This window comes from Hippopotamus amphibius, chromosome 2, assembly GCF_030028045.1.
Source record: "Hippopotamus amphibius kiboko isolate mHipAmp2 chromosome 2, mHipAmp2.hap2, whole genome shotgun sequence".
Taxonomy (NCBI): domain Eukaryota; kingdom Metazoa; phylum Chordata; class Mammalia; order Artiodactyla; family Hippopotamidae; genus Hippopotamus; species Hippopotamus amphibius.
In genome coordinates this window covers 10,747,048-10,772,111 of record NC_080187.1, presented here as the reverse complement: position 1 = coordinate 10,772,111, position 25,064 = coordinate 10,747,048, and the positions used below count along the sequence as shown (strand labels likewise).

General features: G+C 50.0%; 1 protein-coding gene and 1 non-coding gene across 6 annotated transcripts in view; both read left to right on the top strand.

Moving 5' to 3' along the window:
* The window catches only part of OLFML2A (olfactomedin like 2A), a 36,953-nt gene extending 21,492 nt beyond the window's left edge, over positions 1-15,461 (top strand). For 3 of the 5 annotated variants that reach the window (XM_057723620.1, XM_057723619.1, XM_057723621.1), the window contains 5 exons: positions 716-922; positions 2,768-3,014; positions 5,202-5,432; positions 6,545-6,730; positions 7,724-12,067. In XM_057723620.1, coding sequence (XP_057579603.1) covers positions 716-922; positions 2,768-3,014; positions 5,202-5,432; positions 6,545-6,730; positions 7,724-8,328 — 1,476 coding nt within the window. In that variant the 3' untranslated portion in view covers positions 8,329-12,067. Of the gene's footprint in view, positions 1-715; positions 923-2,767; positions 3,015-5,201; positions 5,433-6,544; positions 6,731-7,723; positions 12,068-15,444 lie in introns of those variants that run through there. The other 2 variants (XR_009051470.1, XR_009051471.1) reach the window with 2 other exon arrangements.
* Positions 15,462-19,980: 4,519 nt separating this feature from the next.
* Positions 19,981-20,089, top strand: LOC130847300 (U6 spliceosomal RNA). The gene has a single exon (XR_009052074.1). It is a non-coding gene; the product is annotated as a U6 spliceosomal RNA (small nuclear RNA).
* Positions 20,090-25,064: the final 4,975 nt, after the last annotated feature.

The window sequence follows — 25,064 nt, the reverse complement described above, 5'->3', positions numbered from 1 at the left end:
GAAAGCCATAACCATGAGCACTGAGAAACAGGTGGGTGGGAGACATAGTTTTGTTTTTCTCTTTGTTTTTAATGTTTTTTTAAATTAATTAATTAATTTGTTTTTGGCTGTGTTGGTCTTCATTGCTGTGCACAGGCTTTCTGTAGTTGTGGTGAGCAGGGGCTACTCTTCGCTGAGGTGTGCAGGCTTCTCAGTGCAGTGGCTTCTTTTGCTGTGGAGCATGGGCTCTAGGCAAGCAGGCTTCAGTAGTTGTGGCATGTGGGCTCAGTAGTTGTGGCTCGCAGGCTCTAGAGCTCAGGTTCAGTAGTTGTGGTTCACGGGCTTAGAGCTGCTCCAAGGTACGTGGGATCTTCCCGGCCCAGGGATCGAACCCGTGTCCCCTGCATTGGCAGGTGGATTCTTAACCACTGTGCCACCAGGGAAGTCCCAGAGACATAGTTTTATTTATATCCATTTGTATCCTTTAATTTAGTACTATGAACATATTATCTATTTTATCATTCATTCCGTTTTCAAATTTAAAAAACTAATAACTACAGGGTCTCTGAGCAGCGTGCTTTATTCTACTCATGCGCGGGATGCCGCCTGCACGCATTCCCCCAGGCACTGCTCAGGAGAATTGGGCAGCAGAGCCTGACGGCAGAAGCTGGGATGTCCCCCAGGGCTGGGGGACAGTCAGAGGAGGCTGGAAAGGCCTTGGGTCCCACCCCTACAGAGCATCAAGGCCAACCTGAGCCGGGAGAGCGATGTGGTGAGGGAGAGCATGCGCCACTTCAGCGAGCAGCTGAGGCACTACGAGAACCACTCGGCCATCATGCTGAGCATCAAGAAGGAGCTGTCCAGCCTGGGCCTCCAGCTGCTGCAGAAGGACGCGGCCCCGGAGCCTGCCGCCGCAGCCCCGGGCCCTGGCAGCAAGGCTCAGGTGAGGCCAGGGCTCTGGTGACGGGACCGGAAGGTGGGTGGGCTGGGAGCGCAGTGTGCCAGGGCCTTGGTCCTGGGGGCCAGCTGGGTGGGGGGAGGGCTGGCACAGCAGGAGAGTCCATGGCAGGGCGGGGGCGGGGGTTGCCTGCTGCGCAGTGAGCCGTCAACACAGGTGAGCTGGGAGCAGACGTGGGGACACAGCCAAGGGGTATGTCTCCTGAGCCAGGCATTTGGCAGCATTCTCACTCCTGGTTCCAAACTAGTGGGGACAAGGCTGCAGAGATGACCCTCCCTGCCTGGTCCTGGGGGACCGGGTCGGCTGCAGCAAAACCACTTCTAACCTCCCCTGCTGTGGCTGAGCTCCTGGCTGGGTCATGCCTGCTCAGGAGTAGGTGGGCAATGCCTCGGGGACCCCAGTTGACTAATACCACTTCATCCCACCCATCCCAGAGTAGAGAACTCCTGCAGCAAATACGCAGCCTTCCGTATTCAAACTCAGCGCACAAAGTGAGCACTGGTTTTGTCACTAAGCAGAGCCACCCACGACATATAACACACCTTCGGGCAAATGTGAAAAAGGCCCTCCTCTAGGCAGACAGATTACAGAAAAGGCTCTCCCCCTGGACAAATAAATGAGAAGGAGGAGCCGCCTTTGAGTGGATAAATTGTACAAAGACTCCTTCCTGTGACAGACACACCCCGGGGTGTGTGCGGCGTGGCAAATGGAGTACAAACTAGACTTCAGTCCCATTTGTGCCCCTTTGACCAGTCACCACGTGCAGGGTACAGCCCCTCCACTCCCACATCAGCCTTGTTTTTTGGTGAGTGGGGGGAAAAGGGAGCTGACTTCTTCACAGATATTATCTCAGTTAATCCCGTAATCACCTGTGAGGAGGGATGCTCGTTGCCAGTTTGACAGATGAGGAAACATGGGGCGGAGTCACTCGGAGAAGGTGGCTGTGTTGGAACTTGGCCTGCATGACGGCCGAGCCTATGCTCTTCCTCTCCACCCATCGGCCTCCTGTGCTGACAGTTTGACGATGGGGCTATTTGTGTCTTGCAGCGGGGACCCCTTCGATTCTGATAAAGCAGGGAGGAAGCCTGGTGCCTTGGGCCAGAGCCGGCTTCCTGCTCATTCCGGTGCCAGTTCCACAGCGAGAACGCATCCTGTTTGGGCAGTGGCACAGGAGGTCCAGATACTGTACTTGCTGTACCTCCTCGAGATCCTGCCTAACAATGGGTGATGTCACGGGTCCTATGTTCTTGTGCCAAGCCAGCATCAGAGGCATTTAAAAGGAAGCAAAAATAACAAAATTCGCAATATGTTAGAAACAGAATGCCCTAAGGTCAATGCCCTGGTCACCAACCATCCCAGTTTGCCCAGGACTGAAGGGTTTCCCAGGATACAGGACTTTCAGTGCTAACACTGGGAAAGTTCCAGGCACACTGTGTTGAATTGGTCATCCTGCTTAGGGGCCTGAGAGCCTCTCCCTGGCACACACAAAGACAAATGAGCAAGACAGGGATGGGAAGCTGACCTCCCCAGGGAGCTGACCATTGCCATCTACCCCCGGGGGAGTGTGCAAGAGTTGGGAAGTAGAACAGGAATCTAATCCATCAGGCTAGGCTTCCAGCCTGCAGGGGAGCTAGAGAGCTGAGGGGGGAAACTGAGGCACACCCCAGTCGTGGATGTAACTATGAGAGGGAAGCTGTGACTACATGAGCACCTGGGACGAAGGGCCTGGAGCAACATGACCACTGCCAGTCCCCACTTGAAGAGCCTCCCTGACCCCCCGGAACATCCCTTCTACCATCCTCCAAATCTGAGACTTCCCTTCTCCCCCAGGACACAGCTGGAGGGAAAGGCAAAGACAACAGCAAATATGGCAGCGTGCAGAAGAGCTTTGTAAACAAGGGCCTCCCGAAACCTCCTAAGGAGAAGCTGCTGAAGGCGGAGAAGCTGAAGAAGGAGGGCAAGGGCAGATTCCCTCAGCCCACAACCAAGCCCAGGGCCCTGGCCCAGCAGCAGGCTGTGATCCGAGGCATCACCTACTACAAGGCGGGCAGGAAGGAGATGACCGAGGCCATGGCCGGTGAGTTGGAGGAAGATTGGAACCTTGGGGAGTGGGGACCCCCACAGGGACCCAGGGTCCTCTCTACAGTCAGACTGCCCCAGCTCCCAGCTCCCTGGGTTTCCTGCTGGGGCCCTGTGCTCACGCACACAATGGGATAATTCCCCCTCCTGGGGTTGTTGGGGATGAAATGATAAAATCAACACAAAAGGCCACTCAGTTCCTCTCCAGTATTTATAGCTGTCTCCACCCTCACCGGACTTTTTCCTTCTTCATTAAAGATTTGCTGAAGGTTCACTATGTAAGTCCTGTATCTTCCAGGCATTCTGCCTAACATGGAGCTCATAGTCTAGTGGCAAAAAGCACACCGGTAACCAGGAAGCCGCCTCTGGTGGGGCGGGGGAACGCAGGGACCAGGCCAGGGTTCTGGGAAGTGACCTGGGGCCTTTGAGGCACCTCCTGTTTCCAGACTGGCCTTGGAGTGGATGGCCTCTTCTAGCACCTCCCATTCTTTTCCCCCCAAGGAAGAGCCCAGAGACTCCTGTATCTTTCTTACAGCTCCCTGCGCGATCACAGTGAAGGTCAACAAAATAATGAACCGAGAAACAAGAGACAAGAGTTCCAAGAGTACCCACATTTCTGGGCCAGCCCCACTGGCGTGGCTCCTGATTCTTCCTCTGAGCCCCTCCCCAGATGCCTGCCCTCCTCCAATGTCCCTGAGAGGTGTCCCAAGCCTGCTCCCCCTTCCGGAGTCCTGCTGACCACCTCCTCCGGTGAGGTCCTCTGCCCAGCCCATGCCCAGGGGCGCTGAGGGTAGAACTGTGAAGGACCAGTCTCCCAAGAGCCCCCTCTCAATTCTTGGTCTCTCAGGGGTCAGGGGCCTCTTCTCCCAGCTCCTGGTGCCCGCTGCTGGCTCTGAGTCCTGCCAGCTCAGTCTGGCTACAGCATAGAGCCTCTGACCCCTGGCCGGGCTCTGCCCAAGAACAGCTGCAGGCATCTGACTCCGCCGCCGTGGGAACAAGCCCCTGCCCTGGCAGGCTGCCAAGGCCGGGCTCCGCTGAGGCCTGCTGACCAGAGGGTTTGCCCTCATTCCCGAGACACTCCAGGATCTGCTCCACAGCAGGGCCTGGCTAAACCCCTGTGCAGAGGAAGCCCCGCAGGGAGAGAGAAGGAAGAAGTCAGGTGACTGTCTTGGAGTCTACGGGCCTCAGTGCCTCTCTGGGGGCCACACCATCACGGTAACAACAGCACCATTCCTTTGTCTGTGACATCACAGCTTTCTGAGTCCTTTCACACATGCCGTTGCACTTGATCCAGAAGAGGAAACAGCTCAGAGAGGTGAAGTGATGGCCTCCAGATTTCACGGCGAGTCAGTGGAACTGGAACCCAGAGGCTGCGGAGTTTTTGTCCCCTGTTCTGTGCCACTGAGTCTTTCTGCTTTCCCGACTCAGACCTCACCCATTCCAGCCCAAGGCAGCGTGGGTCAGGGATGACCCAGAGATGGCCCCAAACCAGTCCCACGGAGCTGAAGAGGTCCTCCTATCGCAAAGCCCGTGCCAGCAGGGGCAGAAGAAGATGGGGAGGGATGCCAAGAAAGCTGAGAGATGGGGGATAGGAGATGAACGAGGGGCCAGAGAGAGACAGAGACCTGGGGTCCACAGGTGACGGGAAGCTGGCTGCACCTGCCTTTCCCTACCTGAAGTGGCAGATCCTAGGTGAGAGAAACTAGAGGGTGGTTCCAGGGGAGAGGACTAGGAGAGAGTCTGTGAAAGGGGAGCAAGGGTTTCTGCCTCCTGGAATTGGATCCAGGAAATGAAAGAATTGGTACAAAGTGACACTTAGGCGGGAAAGGGGTCTCACATTTGGCACCTCACATTTGCCAGGATCTGTGCAAATGCTTTGTGTACATTTTCCTCTCATCAACACAACAGCTCGACATGGTGGACCTTGTGACCCTATTTCACAGAAGGGGAAGCTGAGGCCCACCGAGGCAGGGGACTTGGCCAAAGCCACTCCTCTGAGGGGCCTACAGCCAGTCTGCTGCCCACGAAGCCCTCCCCACCTCTCACTTTTCCAGGGCTTTCACTCCTCAGGGGCCACACCCACCTCTCCCCCGTGGCCCCAGCGCTGGGACCCGGTGGGCCTGGGGAGGACCCTGGGCAGCAGCAGGTGCTGCTAGGATGTGAGCACTGGGTCTTCTTTCCACAGACAACGCCCTCAAGGGCACTTCCTGGCTGGAGCAGCTGCCGCCCAGGGTGGAGGGCAGGCCACCCGAGCCCAACTCGGCAGAGCGTGACGAGGCTGGGCCCAGGGCCTCTGAGGGAGCGGATTTGGCCCCTGGCACCCCTGCCTCGGATCTCACCCCCACCCCTTCCCCCACGGCCACCACCAGTCCCCTGCCCACCACGCCACCTTCACGTCCAGAAGTCCCCAGCCAGGGTGAGTAAGCCTCATAGGGGTCAGCAAACCACAGCCTGTGGGCCAAACACAGCCTGCAGCCTGTTTTTGTACAGCCCATTTTTGTACAGCCCTTGAGCTAAGAATGGTTTTTACATTTTTAAGGGTTGTTAAAAAAAAAAAAAGAATATGGGACAGAAGTATGTGGTCTGGAAAGTCTAAAATGTTTGTATCTGATCTTTGCAAAAAAAGCTTGACAGCATTTACAGTGAAACAGGTAGTGTTTTCAACAAATTCTTCTTAAAATGTCACCTAGAATCCCATCATCAAATCCAACAACTATTTTCACTACTGTATTTCCTCTGCACAGTCTTTGGCCCTGTTTTTATGTTCGCGTTTATAGTTTTGGCTTGTGTCTTAGGTAGAAATCTTCCTCATTAAATCGTCGATCGAGCCCGTCCTTCTGGAGGGCAGCTTGGCTACCTATGATAACAAGACAAAACCATTTCCTACTTTGGTCCATGTGCATTCCACTTCTAGGAATCTTTCCTAAAGGATCCATCAGATATGTGGACAACAGCTGCAGCTTAACTGGTTTCCTTGCAGCCTGTTTCTAACGTCAGAAAACTGAAAATAATCTAAAGGTCTAACACTGAGGGGACTAGTTAAATAAATTCAAGGGCACAGCTGTCTGGCAGCCTGGTAGAACCTTGAAATCACATCATTGAAAGGTCATTTAATGATGTGAGAAATTGCTCAGTGGAGGGGAAAAAATGGGATACATAAAACTGTATATTCAGAAGCATCATGGTTTTTTTTTTTTTAAGTATGTCCGCATGACTGTACATGCAGAGAAAAAAAGAAAAGGAAGGAAATACATGTTTAAAATTTTCTTTGAATAATAGACTGTTGAACGATTTTTATTTTCTCCATCCTCCTTTTCTGAGTATTCTGTGTTTTCTACAATGATCAGGCATTGCTTTGATCACGCAGAAAGAAAAAAAAACAAAAAACAAAAGCAAAAAAACAGTAAGGCTGCAAACAAAACCTCAGGAGAGACTTAAGTGAGACCCAGATAACGTTCCCAGGACTGTTGCTCTGGCTCACGGTCTGTGGGTCTGTGTACCAAGTGCTGAACCGCTTACTCCCCACAGGCAGAGAGGCGAGCTGTGAAGGCACCCTCCGGGCTGTGGACCCCCCCGTGAGACACCACAGCTACGGGCGCCATGAGGGAGCCTGGATGAAGGACCCCGCTGCCAGGGATGACAGGATCTATGTCACCAACTACTACTATGGAAACAGCCTGGTGGAATTCCGTAACCTGGACAACTTCAAGCAAGGTCGGGGACCCCTGAGATGGGAAGGGGGCAGATGTAGGTAGCCTAGGGAGGGTCCCCCATGGAGACTTGGCCCTTCTTTGCCTTGTGGTTTCCTGTGGTCTGGACTTCCCCTGCCTGGCCTAGCTGCAAAGGTCAGCCACCCCAAGAAGGGGAATCTGGGGGCACTGCCTATGTGCTGGCCCTGGGCCAGAAGCTGGAATGCAACAGCAAACAAGATAGATGCAGTCTTGCTCTCATGAGTGTAATTTACTGTCAAGTGTAACAATACTTAGAGTTTCCACTTGTTGAGTGCTTATTATGTGCTAATCCCCAGTGTGTATCAGCTCATGGTATCTCCATAACTCCACGAGGTGGGGCTTATCACCCTGTTTACAAGGTGAGCAGAGCCCCAGGCCTTACAGGCACTTCAGGCCTGGGCAGGGAAGGGCAGAAATTTGGTTATCGGATCTGGAACATGTTGGGGGAAAAGGGTCATTTAGACACGACCTGCCCTCCAGAAGTGGACAATCTGATGTGCGTGGCAAAGGCTTCAGGAAACAATTTCAATATAGTGCTAGAGGGAGGCCTCAGGGCCTGTGGGAACTCAGCCTGGAGATCAGGGAAGACTTCCCAGAGGAGGGGATGCTGAGGCATTGCCCATGCAGATAGGATGGGAAATGGCAGTCTAGGCAGAGAGAACAGAATGGGCTGTTCCATGACACAAAGCACAGGGGCCAGTATCAGCTTATGTCTAAAGCCTGGCTATGCTGTTCCACAGCTGGTGACCTTGAACCCTCTGAGCCTGTTTCCTCCCCGGCAAAGGGGATGATAATAGTACTTCCTTCATGGGCCTGTCTTGATGGGGTAAGATAACTGGCCCAGCTCCAAGCCCATAGCTCACTCAGTTTCCTTGCTGGGCCACCCAAGAGCCCTGGTCCCTGGCCTTCCAGGCCCCTGGGATGGGCTGGGGGTTTTCGGGGAGGCTCTGGTGTGACCGTCTCCCTCCGCACGCAGGCCGCTGGAGTAACATGTACAAGCTGCCCTACAACTGGATCGGCACGGGCCATGTGGTGTACCAGGGCGCCTTCTACTACAACCGCGCTTTCACCAAGAACATCATCAAGTACGACCTGCGGCAGCGCTTCGTGGCCTCCTGGGCGCTGCTGCCTGACGTGGTGTATGAGGACACCACGCCCTGGAAGTGGCGTGGCCACTCGGACATCGACTTCGCGGTGGATGAGAGCGGCCTGTGGGTCATCTACCCTGCCGTGGATGACCATGACGAGGCCCAGTCCGAGGTGATCGTGCTGAGCCGCCTGGACCCTGGCGACCTGTCTGTACAGCGCGAGACCACATGGAAGACCCGGTTGAGGCGGAACTCCTACGGGAACTGCTTCCTGGTGTGCGGCATCCTGTACGCCGTGGACACCTACAACCAGCGGGAGGGCCACGTGGCCTATGCCTTCGACACGCACACGGGCACCGACGCCCGCCCGCAGCTGCCCTTCCTCAACGAGCACGCCTACACCACCCAGATCGACTACAACCCCAAGGAGCGTATGCTTTATGCCTGGGACAACGGCCACCAGCTCACCTACACCCTCCACTTCGTGGTCTGAGTGGGGACCTGGACTCACAGGAGAGGAGTGGCCGTGGGCATGGGGGTTCCCCATAGCGACTCCTGCAACAGACTCCCTCATCAAATATTTATTGGGGGCCAGGCCAGGGGCTAGGTGCTAGGCAGGTGGTATAGCCAGAATCAAGCTTCCTTAGCACCCAGTGGAGTAATAATCGCTTCCACTTGCAGAACACTGCCGAGAGCTTCACGGTGCACTAACCCACTTAATCCTCCTGACACCCTTGGAGGCAGAGACAGTTAAGCCCATTTAACAGGTGAGGAGACTGAGGGCTCAGTTTGGCTCAGGCAGGCCCATTTTACAGATGAGACCTGATCGTGCTCTCCCTTACCTCCAACCCTCTGCCCTCTCCCCTCATTTCTCTTGTTCTCTCAAGTCTGTCTCCCTTCCCCGGGGCTACTCAAAACCAGAGGCCTCTGGGACCAACACACTAGTGCTGGGTGGAGGCCCAGCTCTGCGTGCCACCCCAGGCCCCTCTTCAGACTGAGCTGTTGGTGGCCCTGGGGCTTTGGGCCCTTTAGCTAATGTTCTGGCTCCTTGCCTTTGGCCAGCTCCCCATCCCCACCCCACCCGCTGCCCGACCACATTCCAAACCTCCATAGTCACCCAGCCACTGAGCAGAAACCACACCCCAAGAAAAAAATACCAACCCCTGTTCCAAAAGCCCCCTCCCTCTGTACTCATTTTTATTTTCTCTTATTCTTCATCAGTGCCGTCATTTGTTTCTGCAGTAGCAGCTGAGAAGGCTGCAGGCAGCTGCCTGCCAGCAGCAACTCTACCAGGGTGGGGAACGGGGCCAGGCCCCGAGGCTCCCTCTCCACCCAGAAGTACTGGTTTCAGCCACATACCCAGGCTGTGGGACCTTTCCCCAGTCCCTCCCAGAGCCTTTGGGCCTGGGCTCCACCTTGTCCTTTCTCTCTGGGCCTTTGAACCCAAAACCTGTACACACTCAGGGATACCTCCAGGTCTGCCATGAGTAAGACCCTCGGCCTGAGGCTGGGTGGTACCAGGATGGAACAGGTTTCCTCTTCCTCGTCATTCCTAACCTGGTCATTTGGTGGGCTGGCCCAGCAGCCTGGGGGACCAGGGGAGGCTGAGATCTGGACAACCAGGTCCAGAAGAGGCTTCGGACCTTCTGGTTGCAGGGAGGAGCCAGAGGGTGGAAGCTAGGAGGGAAGGAGAAAGGGGTCTGTGGATCAGCCTTTTCCTGGCTTCCAAGATATTGGTGCCAGGGCTGCCCTAAGCCCAAGACTTGGGGCTGAGGATGCACAGGTGGGCTCCCCTGAGCCTCAGACCCAGGCAGTCCAGAGGATAAGACCTTCAGGCCTGCCCCTCATATGCTTTGAATAGTATTTTTAGATCCAGAAGTTCTTCAGTCTGACTCCCTGTATCAATGAAGGAGAAACAGGCCCAGAAAGGTTTAGAGAATGGCTCAGGGCCACACTGGGAACAGGACACAACCAATCTCCTTCCAGAGGGCTTTGTCTATGTCCTTTATTCTCCAGGCTTCGAGGCAGCTAGGCAATAGACCATCCAGGACCCAAGCCATCCCAACACCTTTGAGGGGTATTTACTGCTGATCTCTACACAACCCCGGACCCTGATTCTTTCGTTCTGTCCCCATGCCAGCTCCCAGGTATCTGTATATATGAACATCCAGCTGCCCCGTTGGGAAATTCAGCTGCATACCCAAGAGTATAAGGAAATGCGTTTTGTGCACAATACATTTTTTTCGGTCATTGCCAGGTGATGTTGTTTTGTTTAAGCTGTAACATGCCCCTGAAGTAAAGGGGAAAGATGACGCCCAGCCAAGCAAGGCCTGACTCAGAGTGGTGGACACATCCAGCCTCCCCCACCCAACCAAACTCTGAGGGCTCCGCTTACAGACTCTTCAGGGGGCTGCACGTCCCAGCGTTTCCCTTGGCTCTGGGTGTGGGTTTTAGAAGACTCTGTCTTTTGTGATATCACAGTCCAACCCTGTGAGACGTGTCCAGGCTCCTCTCTCCCCATTAGTCTTAGAAAAGGGAAAGTTAGAATGAACCGATTTTGAAAAAGGACAAGCACAACTGTTTCCCCAGGGAGAGGATGCTGGCTGCAGCCTCTGAACATTCACTAAGCCCCTTCTGTTTTCAGGCCCTTGTATATGGGTTACGTGGTAGGTACAATTATGTTCCTCATTTTACAGATGGTCAGACCGGAGCCCAGAGAAGTGAAGTGGAGGCAGAGTTAAGTGGAAAGCCAGATTTCCAAATCAGGTAATATAACCTAAGCATCAAAGGTGGGCTAATCAAGCCATGTACCTATTCTTGCATCTTCACAACAGTCGAAGGTATATACTCTAAGTGTGCCCTTTTTACAGACGAGGAGTCTGAGGTGAAGGGACTTACCCAAGCAAAGCACAGCAGCTTAGTCTGTAGCAGAGTCAGGTTTTCAGGGCTGGTCAGTATATGTTCTTTGCCAACTGTGTGTCACTCTAGCAGCAGCTCCAGAAATGGTGATCATTGCTTTTAACCAGTGTAGCCAAGCCCCAAACTGCATCTACATAGGAGACCCAAGAAGGAGGTTGGGGTGAGCTTATAAAGAGCCTTGGATGCCAAACCAATGAACCACTGCCTTCAATCACATTTGGAACAAAGTTGAGTATAAATTAACAGAGAAAAGGAAATTCTAAGACAACTGGATATTGTCCTATCCGTGATGGGAGGCAGGGAAGAGTTTTCATGGTGGGATTTATTACATTTGGTAAGAGGTACTTCAAACAAGGAAGGAGAGAGCCAGCTCTTCCTACTGATCTCAGCTGTGAAGGCAAAGGAAGCTGTCCCTGGTGTTTCTGAACAAAATGATACGTGAAGGCGTTTTGGCTGCCATCTTTGAGTCCTCCTGAGAGATTTCTAGGCCTTAATATCTAATTTTCTCTGTCTGGGGAGAAAAAAAGGGGGCCTCTGCCTTGGGAGGCAGCCCTAAAGGTGAGGCTGGGGGGGTTTTCCTGGGAATGACTTGAGGGCTCCTGAAAGCCCATATGTTCTAAAGCATCTTTTCCTCCGTGACAGCATTGGAAACCACCCTGGTGACAGGAGGACAGAAGACTGGATGGTTGTCAGGGAGCCCTGGATAGGAGTTAGGGAGTCCTAGATTAGAATCCAGCTATGCTTCTAACATGCTGCACATTCGGGCAGGGTGGGGACTGACAGAGGGGACAGATGTCAATCTCTTTTATGGCTGAAGACCTGCAGCTTAGTGAGGACAAAGGGCAGCTGAGGGCCAAAGCAGTACCCTCCTGGAGCTAGAAGGCATCTTTATATACAGAATCACTAATCCACCCAGGAACCCCAAGGTTGGCATTACTTTTCCTGATTACAGTGGATGAACCTCAAGTTCAGAAAGGTTAAGCAAACGGCTCAGGGTCATGAAACTGACAAGTAGTAGAGTCAAGAGTTGAACCAGGTCTGTTTTTATACCAAAGCCCAAAACTAACTGTTGTTAGGAATTTTGTAACCAGTCAGGTTTTTTTCTTTGCTTTAGCTACTGGGAAGCTCAAAGTCGAATTTGAGATTATTTTTAATGATTGTACTGAATCTCCTATTGGACTCTGACTTCATTCTAGCTTCTGCTTTTACCTTTACACTGATCTCTTTATTTTTATTGTATTTTATCTATTTTTGTAAATTGCCACAGTACCTGTTTTTGGAACAAGGTGGAATATACCAAAATAAACACATGATCAAAAATGTTGATATTGACTTAAAGTCTTGACTGAATGCTATAGTCTGCATCCTTATCATAACATAGACATTTAATAATTTTAAAGCAATATTTAGGGGACTTCCTGGTGGCGCAGTGGTTAAGAATCTGCCTGCCAATGCAGGGGACATAGGTTCAATCCCTGGGCTGGGAAGATCCCACATGCCACAAAGCAACTAAGCCCGTGTGCCATAACTACTGAGCCCACATGCTGCAACTACTGAAGCCTGCGTGCCTAGAACCCGTGCTCTGCAACAAGAGAAGCCACAGCAACGAGAAGGCCAAACACTGCAATGAAGAGTAGCCCCTGCTCACCACAACTAGAGAAGGGGAAAAAAAAGGCTCAGCACAACTAGAGAAGGATAAAAAAAGCCCACACACAGCAACAAAGACCCAAAGGCAGTCAAAACATTAAAAAAATTTTTTTTAATTAAAATTAAAAAAATAAAAAAACCACAATACTTAGTTTGTTATGAGAATTGGCCTTGTTCCTGGAAACTGGTCTGGATAATGAACTAGGGCAGAAGAATCCAACTCAGGCTGAAAACCAAGCACCTCCCAGTGAAGAGGAGAAGTAAGCCATTCCCAAAGGTGTGCAGAGACTACCTTGCAGCCCCACCTTCAGCCACAGAGAGAGAATCCTGATTCAGAGGATATGGGGCTGAGATGGGAGGTAAGAGCAAAAAGAGGGACCTCCCCAGCGGTCCTGGAGTCTTAACCACTGCAGGGGCTTGGGTTCGATCCCTGGTCGGGGAATTAAGATCCTGCATGCTGCATGATGCAGCCAAAAAAAAAAAAAATGCTTTCCTGGGAAAAAGACAGTATCATGGAATTAGGGTGGGGGGCCTTGAGCATCACTTAGTCCCATGTTTCTCACACTTCAGTCGTTCATGTACAGCCCTTCTTTGTGATTTTTGTCACTTCCCTTTACCCTCTTTAATATGGTTTACTATTTCTTTTTTCGATCATTTCATTCTTTTTACTAAAATAATTTTTTTTTTTTGGCTGTGGCTGCATTAGGCCTTCGTTGCTGTGCACAGGCTTTCTCTAGTTGCGGTGAGTGGGGGCTACGCTTTGTTGCAGAGCATGGGCTCTAGGCAGAATTTCAGTAGTTGTGGCACTTGGGCTCAGTGGTTGTGGCTCACAGGCTCTAGAGTGCAGGCTCAGTAGTTGTGGTGCACGGGCTTAGTTGCCCCGTGGCACGTGGGATCTTCCCTGCCCAGGGATCGAACCCATGTCCCCTGCATTGGCAGGCAGATTCTTAACCACTGTGCCACCAGGAAAGTCCCTTTACTAAAATAATTTTATTTCAAAGGGAAATTTTATAAGCTGTTAGCAAAAACGAAAACAAAAAAACTTAAAAAAAAATTTTTTAAGGAGGAATATTACTATAGTAAAAAGAAAGCCAGTGACCACAAATACAAGGTGACTGGAATGCGACACTGAGAACAAGCAGCACTGTTGCCTCCCGCTGGACAGCGTGCCTGTGAGGCCGGCCCAAGGTCTCTGTGTAAAAAGGAAGGTTAGCAAATGTTCAGGGGACATAAAGGGTAAACCAGCAGCAAGTGGACATTGTCCTTGATATAATCAGAGGGGTGGGAATGCAGGTGACTAGCTTCTCCCATGTGACTGAATGGCCCTTCACATGGTGGCTTAGGTACCTCCAAGGAGCTCTCAAACCACTGGTGGGTGACTTGGATTTAGACCAACTTTACAAACACACACACACAAACTCATTCAGCCAGGCCTTCCCTCCCTGGCCTCTCCCAGCTATAGGCCAGCCTCGGCAGAGCCCCTGCCTTGCCTGGTAGCTGGGCACTGTCCCTGTGGCCCTGGGCAGGGACGTGGGTCCCAATCCCCACAGGACAGACCAGCCAGAAACGGAATGCCGCTCCTGCAATGGCAGAGGCTGATGGGGACATGTCCCTCTCACCACTCAGACCCTACTGGGGCTGACCCCTACTGCCAAGCAAGCCAAACATGGCTGGGTTTTGGGTAATCTGGACCACGGCCTCCCTTCTCTGGCCCCTCACCAGCACCAGTCCCATCTGTTCCCTGCCCCATCCTCCTCAACCTTTGCATCAGCTTTGCATCCCTCTGCCTGGTACACTGGTACCTACACCTGTGCATGGCTGCCTCCCTCTGGTCATTCAGGTCTCAGCTTCTCCAGGGAAGCTGTCCCTCAGTGCTGAGTCTGTAGTTGTCCCCATCACCAGCCCTCTCGTCTCTTCACTAGCAGGTATTTATTTATTCGTTTTCCTGCTTAGAGCCTGTCTCCTGTCACTGGAGTCTGAGCTCCATGGAAGCAGAGCTTGCTCCCCTACTTGTTCATCAGCACCCGGGAGACCCCCAACAACTGTCTGCAAATAATCGAGTGATCTGTCTCGGAACCATGGGCAAGTCCATAAACAGTCTGCCGAGCGAGCCACCCTTGGCTCCGGGGTCGTGGTCATGGCCACACTTATTTCATTTTATTTGTGCAGCGTATTTGTTGAGGCCATTCTTAAGTCAGATTCCAGGCAGAAATCTCTAGAATGCAATCTCAGATCATTAAGGTTGGAGAGCAGATGGGATATTTCCAATGACTCTCTCCATCCTGAAATTCTATGAAAATGAGAAAACCTTTCTTCAGGGAAAAATACTCCACCTAAATACTCCATCCTGGGCTGCAGCCAGGGACTTGGGCAGCAAAAAAAGCTGTGGCTTTTCTGTTGTCTGTGGCAAAAACACTTTCATGTGCCAGGCACGCAGCTCTGAATCCCAATTCAGTGTTCAAGGCAGCTCAGTGGCCAACAGAGGCCAGAGACTGTAGAGTTCAGTGGGCTTAGGGGCCAGACTAACTTATCTCTGACCCTTACCAGCCTGGTTGACAGCATCACCTGCCAGAAAGAGCAGTGACAAGACTTGTGCGTCTTGTAAACACTGAGCGTGATGCCCAGTACAGGGAGGGCATCTCGTTCAGGAAGCAGTAGCTACTGTTATTGTGACCAGTTAATTCCCTGCTCAGAGGATCTGCCAGCTCTCCTGGCAGCTCTGTGTCACGCACTGTGGGCTGTCCAATGTGACTGATGCCTGCGTGCCAGCCTCGGGGGCACCAACTGAGCAAGGCTCACCCCTCCCCTTGAGAATCTGCTGGGAGGCAGGGAAGCCAGATGTAGCCACACCCACACGGTGTTCTTTGGAGCGTTGAGAGCCAAGAGCCCGAAGAGGTGTGCTGTGTCTTGCCAAGGACTGTGGGCTGCTCTTGCAGCCACAGAAGTGCTAACACCTCCCAACCTGCCTCGCTGTGGGAGCGAAGAGCCTCCTCTGGTCCCCTCTTGATGTGGTCCTCCAAGGCGACCTCTCTCTGCCCTCTAGGTTTTCTCCTTGGGATTCAAGCCCGAAAATTTCCCCTTGGCTGGGTGGGAAAGGAAGAAATAACAGTAACTATCTATAGGAACTACAGCATCCAAGTGTGTGCTCCGTGCCAGGTGCAGTGCTGAGTCTTCACAGCATCATCTCATTGGAACCTCCCTGTGACCCCACAAAATAGGTACTGTTGCTGTCTACGTTTCACAATTGGGGAAACTGGGGCACCAGCTGCTCCGTCATATCTTCAAGTTCGCACAGCTATCAGAGCTGAGCTGTGGCACCACCCTCTCAAAACACCATATTGGCGGGTCTCAAACCCAGCTCCCATCAGAATCACTGCCGATGCCCAGGTGCCACCCCAGACCAACAGACCATGGTCTCTGGGGGCGAGGACTGAGATTTGGCCTGTTTTAAAAGCTGCGCAGAAAAAAAAAAAAAAGCTGCGCAGGAGATGGTGCCATGCACTCAGGTTGGAAGCCCCCTGCCCTTTACCCTCCAGCTGCTCAGAAGGAGCACCTCGTGTGTGATGGCGTGGATGTGTCAGATGCCAGGCTGCACCTAGGAAAACACCCTCCTCCTGGCTGTCCCAGAAGAGGAAGCAGAGGGAGTAGACCTTAGCGTGGAGGGTCAGCCATCTCTCCCCAACGGGGCGACTGCGGGTGGGGGTGGGGTTCCTAGGGCACAGAGCACAAAGGCTCCCTCTGCCCCCAGGCAGTGCCCAGACGCTACCCCGCCCACTGGGTCCAGTCTAAACTCTGCCCACATCTGGGGCCGGTCCCTCGACCCCCTGCATTCCAACAGGGACCCCATGAGGCAGGAACAGACAGGGCTTTCAGGATGCACGCCTGCCAGGGGGGATGAATTATTACCGAGAATTATCTGCCATGAGCTCAGGATGCCATTTCACGTGCCAAAGGTTGGCTGGCCCTGCCCCTCCCCTGGCTGCTTGGCTCCGGGGCCCTCATTCCAACTGTGCAAGGACAGAAACTTTATTCTCTTCCACGGCAAGAGGCCTCCGCCCCTCACCATCTGCACAGCACCCCCCTCGGCGATCCCCCCACCCCCACCCAGGGGCCAGGGCCTGCCTTCTCCATGGCTCAGCACAGAGCAGATTAGATAGGGTGATTCCAAAGTCAAGTTTCCCAGGTCTTTTTAAGCCAGGGATTTTACTGACAGGGAAAGTCATTGTTACCAAGATGTCCCACTCCAACCTGTCCTGGCTTTACTGCATGAGGCCCTGACAGATGTGAACAGCTGCTGCAGCTGGAACAAGCTTCTTGTGGAAGGAGCCAGGGCTTTGGGAGCCAGAGAGCCCTTGGTTTGAATCCCAGTTCTGCCACTTACCACCTGTGGACCTTGGACCCTCTACCTGAAGTCTCTGGTTTCAGTTTCCTCGTCTATAAAATGGGGATGACAACCTTGATCTCCCAGGAATGTTGTGAGGTTGAAATGAGCTAATGGATGTGCAAAAGCACTGAGTGGGAACTCAGAGGGAGCACAGCAGAGCTGGCACAACGCACCACGAGGGACCTCAAAGACTGACTTGGGGCATCACCCTCGGTCCGACACCCAGGGCCTCAGGTCGGGCCAGACCCAAAGTGAGTCGTCAGCAAGCGCGAGCATATCCAGAAAACTGATGGGCTTTCTTGCTTTCTCTAACAGAGGGCAAACTTCTTTCATCCAGTGAGCCTACTTGGATCGACTGGCAGTGGTTGCCTACGGGAGCTGCCCACCCAGGCCCAGGGCAAGGGAGGGCAGTGAGGGATTAGCAACATTTGCCGTGAGAATAAGTTTGGGTGGCAAGATGTATGCTATGGCTGCTGTTTCTGTCATAGAACAAGGTCTAAATAAGATTTATTCTAGTTTTTGCCTGGATTTGTATAACAGCCTCTACATTGATCTTTCTGCTTGTTGTCCCTTCCCACCCTCTGATCTTCCACTTCAGCTGCTAGAGTGAATCTTCTAAAATGAAAATCTGACCATTTCACTCCATTCCCTGTCACTGTCCCGTGGCTCCTCCAAATGCTCAGAGGATCCCAGAGTTGGCTTTTATGGCCTCCATTCACCTTCCCAGTCTCATCCATGGCCATTCACTTCCAAATATCCCAACCTCAAGCCCCATCGATCTGAGGGCCTTCAAGAACCAAGAGGTGAGGATCCAAGGCAGCTTGGAAAGTCAAACCCAAAACCCCGTGCCCAGACTCACAAGATCAGGTCAAGATCAGAGGGGCAGTCAGAGAGTTCACTGCATTTGCCACCAGTGAGTTTAACAAACCAAGGGAAGGGAGCTGGTAAACTTCCAATGAACCCTGAAGTGCAGTTTAGCAAAGCTGTCACCTGCTCACCCCTAACCACACTGATGGGATCAGTCCTGAGTCACCCCTGCAGAGGGGAATTTACACTGCTCTCTCTCCTGATTGCCCATTGCAAGACAAATCTCCTCGGCAGCCAGACACAGGGTGGAGGCTTCCAGGCACCGCTGTGTCCAAAGCTTTCTAGTCCAGGGTCCAGGCATGTATGAGGGCCCTTGCCCCACAGAAGGCCGGTGGGGTTCCTCCTCATTCCCTCTCAGTCCCAACTCTTACTATTCCCCTGAAGGCAATCAGATATTTCAGTCTTTCAATTTCACAGACTCCTACCCTACTCTCCTGCTCTGGCCAGGTGCGGAGATGAGCCTTGGGGATTCACAGATGGTGCAATGCGAACGTGTTCAATGGACATGGTCAACGAGCTGGACAGGAAGGGTTGATGGTCAAGGGGCATAACCTGCACCGCATGGCTGAGGAATGAGGAACTCATAAGCAAATCTCCACTTGTTTCTAAAAGATTGGGATCCTGACTGAAATGCTAAGGAAGAGTCTAGACTTGCTGAAGAGGCAAGCACATGAATGAGTTCCTTGAGGGAAAATAGCTTCTTTAAAGAAAAGAGTTCAAACAGGTTTTTTCTCCTTTCTTTTTTTCTGTTTAACTTTTTGCTTTGAAATAATGACAAAGTCATAGAAAAATACAAGAATAGCACAAATAACTCCTAAACACTCTTCTTCCCGGGATTCACCAACTATTCACATTTTGTGACATTTGCTTTATTATCCTATGTACAGCTTTTTTCTGAACATTTGAGGGTAAGTTGCAGATATGATGCCCCTTTTCCCCTAAATACTTCAGTGTATATTGCCTAAGAACGTGAACATTCAGATAACCAGAGTACAATTGGCAGAATCAGGAAATTTAGCATTGACATAATATTGTATCTAATCTACAGGTCTTATATAAATTTGGGGAAGCTTAGAGCAGTTTTTTTTCCAGTTCAGGATCCAACCCAGAATAACACATCACATTTGTCTTCCTTAACTCCAGAACAGGTCCCCAGCCTTTCTTTGTTTTCCATGACATTGCCATTTTTGAAGAGTACAAATCATTTATTTTGTAAAACATCCCTGGATTTTCAGTTGTCAGATATTTCCTCATGATTAGATTCAGGCTATGCATTTGGGGCAGAGATACCACAGAAATGATACTATGTCTTTCTCAGTACATCATATTAAGCAGCACTTGATGTCAGTTTGTCCTGTCACTGGTGATGGTTACTTTGATCTCTTGGTTAAGGTGGTGTCCACCAGTCTTATCTACTGTACAATTACTATTTTCTTTTTATAACTAATAAGTACTTTGTGGGGGAGTACTTTGAGACTATATAAATATTTTATTTCTCATCAAGTTTTCACTCTCTAGTTTTAGCATCTTGATTCTTTTCTATATTAATTATTTCTCTGATGATTGCAAAATTATGACAAAATTTTCTATAATTATGAGCCAGCACTCTACTGTAAAGAAGAGCTTATACATCTATACATCCATACATCCATACAGTGAAATGTGGGCGCATAAATTCTTATCTTATTCAATGGGTTCATTACTACTGTCATTTGCTTGATAACCAAATTGTTCCAGATTTGGCCCGTGAGAGCTCATTCAAGGTGGCTGCTATGTCCTTTTGATATGTCTCTCTTATTCATTGAGCACGTCCTTATTTTCTGGCACAAAAGGATGCTCTAGACTCATCCTATATTTCCTCTGGCCTCACCCAGGAACCAGCCATTTCTTCTAGGAGCTCTGGTTTCCCTGGTGGAGGATAGTATTATGGTATTTAAAAGCAAGGAGCTGGGCACAGCTGGGCTCACTGTTCCCAGGGTATCATGGCTTCAAGTTCCTCTCAGTGGATAGAACTAGGAAACACATACATATATAAATATAAATCCAAGAGTTCATACTGATGCCTCCAGTTCCAGTCCAATACCACAGCATTCCTCCTGGCCTTCTCTGTTTCCTATCTGTATGCCCCTTCTACAGCAGTGAGAAACCTGGCTCTCAACATCCTTAATATGTTTCACCTTTTACTCAGTCCACCAATACACAGAGACTCGTTTCAGAATGTCACTATGAAAAACAAGCCTACTAGGTAGAGTTCAGTGTTTGTTTGGAATATTTTTATCTTTAGACTGAGGGTATATATCGAAGTTCTGTATTCAAAAGTTACTTGGGGTGCTTATTTTGACAGTACAGATACTAAAATTGGAACAATACAGAGAGGATTAGCATGGCTCCTGTACAAGGATGACCAAAAAAAAGTTACTTGAATTAGTCCTTTTTTTCACTTCACTGTGGTTTGGTACTCATTTGAAACAATTTAATAATTTACAAATGCAGAGCTACTTCGTTTAAGATTTTTGTTTCCACGGCTTGTTTTAGTTCTCTTATAATTAATGTGTAACTAAATTTTATTTTTCCCACTTTTTTTTAGCTTGTCTTGTTGTTTTTATTTTAGTAAAGGAAATTAACCCACTTACAGGTGCAGTGCAAGCTAAGATGTCCGGTCTCTTTCCAAACCTCTTGTTCCTGTGATTTCTTTAATGTGGATGGGAGAGAACTGGAGCCCCTGGCACCTGCCGGAGCCCAGCACCTGGTCTGGAGCATAGCGAAGCTCAGCAGGCACGTGTGGAGTGGTGGCTGGAGGCTCCGCCCGTGGCTTCCCCTTGTACCTGGGTAGATAGGCTCGGGGTCTTGACCTTACTGTGATTATAACGATGACTATCGCAGCGGTTACCATTAAGCTGAATAATTATGCAGTCTCAGCAAAGGGCCTGGATGGGGTGATCACTGAATAAACTGCACCTGCTATTGGCTGAGCATTGACGAAGAACCAGGCATGGTGCTCCATTATCCTGTTTAATCCTCCCAATAATCCCACATTATAGATGTGGAAAACTGGGGTTTAGAAAGTCATTTGTTTTTATGGATAGGAAGCTGTCAAGTTGGGATCTGAATCCAGACCTGACTTCAAAATCCACCACGTGTCCCAGCCTCTACACATGCCAAGACAAACATACACAGTCAGCTAATTCCAGGAACTCTACAGCTCTTGCTCACAAGGTCAAAGATTCCTTAGCTGGATTCAACTGCCAGCCAGGCCTCTGGAAACCCACAGGTGGGATAGAGGGTAATCCCAGGAAGTCAGCTCCATAAGAGTATAAGGAAATGCTCCTTATACCCTTGGCTTAGAAATATACCATCATATTATGTCCTGCCTGTCAAAATTAACTCGGACTTAAAATATCTGGCCAAAATATGGAGACAGGAACATTCTCACGCTCTCTGGTGGAAGCATAGTGACAGCCGACATGAATGAGAGCTTATTCTGGGTCAGGCCCTTTACACTGAGAGTTTTCAACCTCAGCGCTGTTGACGTTTGGGACTGGATCATTCCTTGTTGGGGTGGGGAGCAGTGTCCTCCTGTGCATTGTAGGGTGTTCAGCGGCATCCCTGGCCTCTACCCATCCGATGTTAGTAGCACCCCACCCCAGGCGTGACAACCAAAAATCTCTCCAGACATTGCTAAATATCCCCTTGGGGGGCAAGCAAAGTCACCCCAGTTGAGACCATCTGCTTAAATGTATTACACTAATTTAATTCTTAGAACAATCGGATGAGATGGGTACTCTCATGATCCCCATTCTGTAGATAAGGAAACTGAGGCACAGACAAGCTAAAGTTGTAATGCTAACGAACAGTAGAGAAGGAATTAAAACCCAAGCAGCTGGAGTCCAGAGGCCACAGCGCTTCATTGTAGTGGCCAGCCTATCTGATTTGACCTTTCCAGAGAACAGTTTGGCAGAATATTAAAAAAAAAAAAAAAAGTAAACACACATACCATTTAGCCCACAGTCCCATGTCTAGGACTTTGAGAAATGTACACACAAAGCTGTTCATCTCATTGTTTACACTCACGAGAAGCTGGAGGTGCGGTAAAGACCCATCTAGAGGGGACTAGACTGCCTTCCTCCTGGGCCCGAGTGCACTGAGCTTGAGCCAGACGTAATTTTTTAACCATGTAATTTATTCTGCAGACACCAAAAAGGGTTATGTAGATTTATACTGACACAGAATCGTGTCTTCGATACCGGATCAAATTTTTAAAATTTTAAACCTACATGTATAGTATGGTTTTACTTCTGTAAAGTTTTATGTACACAGAGGAAGGGGGAAAAGTGCCATTTGTAACAAGATGATTACAGTAGCTCTTGCACTTGTTTAGAATATTATCTGATGGGATGCTTGGCGTGAGAGGTAGGCCAGTCACAAAAGGCCACATATTGTAGGATTCCATTTATAAGAAATGTCAGAATAGGCAAATTCATAGAGACAGAAAGATCAGTGTTTGCCTGGGGCTAAGGGAAGGGGCACAGGGGAGTGACTGCTAATGGGTATGGGATTTCTTTATAGGGTGAAAAAATATTCTGGAATAAGATAGTAATGACGGTTTCACAACCTTGTGAATATATTAAAAAACCACTGAACTGTACACTTTAAAAGGATGAGTTTTATTTTTTTGTTTTTTGTTTTTGTTTTTGTTTTTCTTTTGGCTGTGCCACATGGCATCGGGATCTTAGTTCCCAGAGCAGGGATCAAACCTGTGTCCCGTGCACTGGAAGGGCAGAGTCTCAACCACTGGATTGTCAGGGAAGTCCTAAGGATGAATTTTATAGTATGTGAATAATGCTTCAGTAAAACAGACTTTGACAGAACTCCAGGGAGAAACTGACAAATCCAAAGCAATGATTAGCAAGCCAGTGACACAATAGAAAAATCTACCCCCTAGGAATCCAGAGCACTACTGGAAAGGGCGTTTCTCTCAGTTTGTGGAAAGAGGAGCTGAAATTAGTTGAATGTTGAAGGGTGCCTGGACAACTTGGAAACAGCTGGGTTGGACACATGGCTTCTGCATACACAGATGTGTACCTGCTTCTCCTGTCTCTCTTTCCATTACTCTCAATTCAAGCTCCAAGAGCCTCTTGAGTTAGAGGCTATTCCCTTTAATAGGCTTTAGTGGTGTCAAAGGATAAAGCTCTAGCCCTGCCCCCATCAACTCTACCAGCCCCCACTCCCACACTAGGAAGCCCAAAGTCCAGGCAAAAACAATGTGCTCATCTCCTTACATGATCACTGCGGGACAAACCCTTCCCCCTTCATTTCCAACTAGACCGACACCCCTCAAAACCCAACTTGAAATCACTTCAACAACATGGGACTTGTTTTCCTTGCATAACAAGAAGTCCTCAGGACTTCCGTGGTGGCACAGTGGTTAAGAATCTGCCTGCCAGTAAAGGGGACATGGGTTCGATCCCCGGTCCGGGAGGATCCCACATGCCGCAGAGCAACTAAGTCCCGGCGCCACAACTACTGAAGCCCACGTACCTAGAGCCCGTGCTCCGCAGCAAGAAAAGCCACTGCACTGAGAAGCCCCTGCACCTCAAGGAAGAGTAACCCCCACTCACCGCAACTGGAGAAAGCCTGCATGCAGCAGCAAAGACCCAATGCAGCCAAAAGAAAAGAAAAAAAGAAAGAAAAAGAAGTCCTCCTGAATTTCCTTCTCTCCTCATAGTCAGAGCCAGACCACATGCCGTGGCCATACCCTGCTACTGGCAGGGGGCCGAGGATGACCGGGATTAGCTTAGACTCCTCGGAATTTACCTGAGTAAAATAGCAACTTAGTGACCAGATGGGTAGACTGCCCTCTGCCTGGCATGCCTTTCTCGATCTCTCCAGGTTTACACCTCCTCTTCCTTCACATCAACTGGGCACCTCCTCCAGAAAGCCCTCTCTGTCCTCACTGTCTAGGTCAAAGAACTAGCACCCTCTTTATAGCTCTGGCCACAGTTGCAACTAAATAATTACGTGTGTCATTATATTTGATTAAAGTCTGTCCCATGGAGGCAGCTCCACCGTTTATCCCCAGGACCCAGTCAGAGCCTGGCACAGAGCAGGTACTCAGTAAACAGTTACTGGCTAGACAGATGTATCAGTATGTTACAAGAAGCAGATGTGAGGGCTTCCTAGGTGGCGCAGTGGTTAAGAATCCGCCTGCCAATGCAGAGGTCACGGGTTCGATCCCAGCTCCAGGAGGATCCCACATGCCGCGGAGCAACTAAGCCCGTGTGCCAAAAAAAAAAAAAAAAAGAAGCAGATGTGAGGTCTGGAAGATGATATCAAGAGCTTTCTCTGAGTGGTGAGATTTTTTATTAAAACATAACCCACCATAGCACAGTGCTCATATCCTAGGTGTAGCTTGATGACTATACAAATGAATACACTGGCGTAAGTAGTTGGGAGGTGTGATATGGAGTAATTTTATTTTTCTGTCCTGTTCTGAGTCATTTAAATCTTTTTCGGACCCAGGGGCTGGGTCATTTTTACAAAAACAAAACCTTTTTTTTAAACAAACAAACAAAAAAAAACACACAAGAAAACGTCATTTTCAACTATTAGGATGTGGAAGGAACCCATGGGCTGCTAAGAATTTCTTCCCTTGTTTTATTTTCCCTCCGTCCTTCCCCTGACCTGGAAGCAGGGGCACCCTCTTTGATAACCTCTTCCTATCCTCCAGGGGATAGGTATGAGTTTGTTACAAAGGCTGAAAGGCTGTGCTGGGCTGAGGAATAAAAATGAGGCAAAAAAGTAACTTTCCATGAGAAAATTATACAGGTGTTTGTGTTTTACTTTTCTTTTTCTCCAAAAGCAGGAACTTGGGAGATTGAAAACATCTGGCTCTTGTCATAAAGAATTGGAATCCACTCTTAAAGATACACCCAGGTTGATACTGTATATGTGATGGAGCGTTCATTCATTCGTTTGTTCCTTCACTCATCTGTTCACTGGTGTCCGCCTCTGTGCCTGGCCCATCCCGATTGTGGGGAATATAGAGATGGATCAGAGCTGGTGCCTGCCCCCAGGGAGATAGACACATTCACCATGATCACTTCAAACTATGATTGGTGCTCTGTGGTGGGTAGGAAGGGGTTAGAGCAGAGACTATCATCCAAGGGAAGGGGCATTTGAGATGGGTTTTGAAGACTACGTAGAAGTTTGTGAGGCAGAGGCATGGAAAGGAATTCCAGACAGAAGGAACAGCTGAGCGAAAGCACAGATACTGGGACAGCTTAGCGCATTGAGTGCAGTGGTCAAGAGCATGGATGCATAGCCAGACCGCCTACATTGGAGTCCTTCTTTATCCACCTACTGCCTGTATGATCTTGAGCAAGCTTTTTACTCTTTCTTTGCCTCAGTTTCTT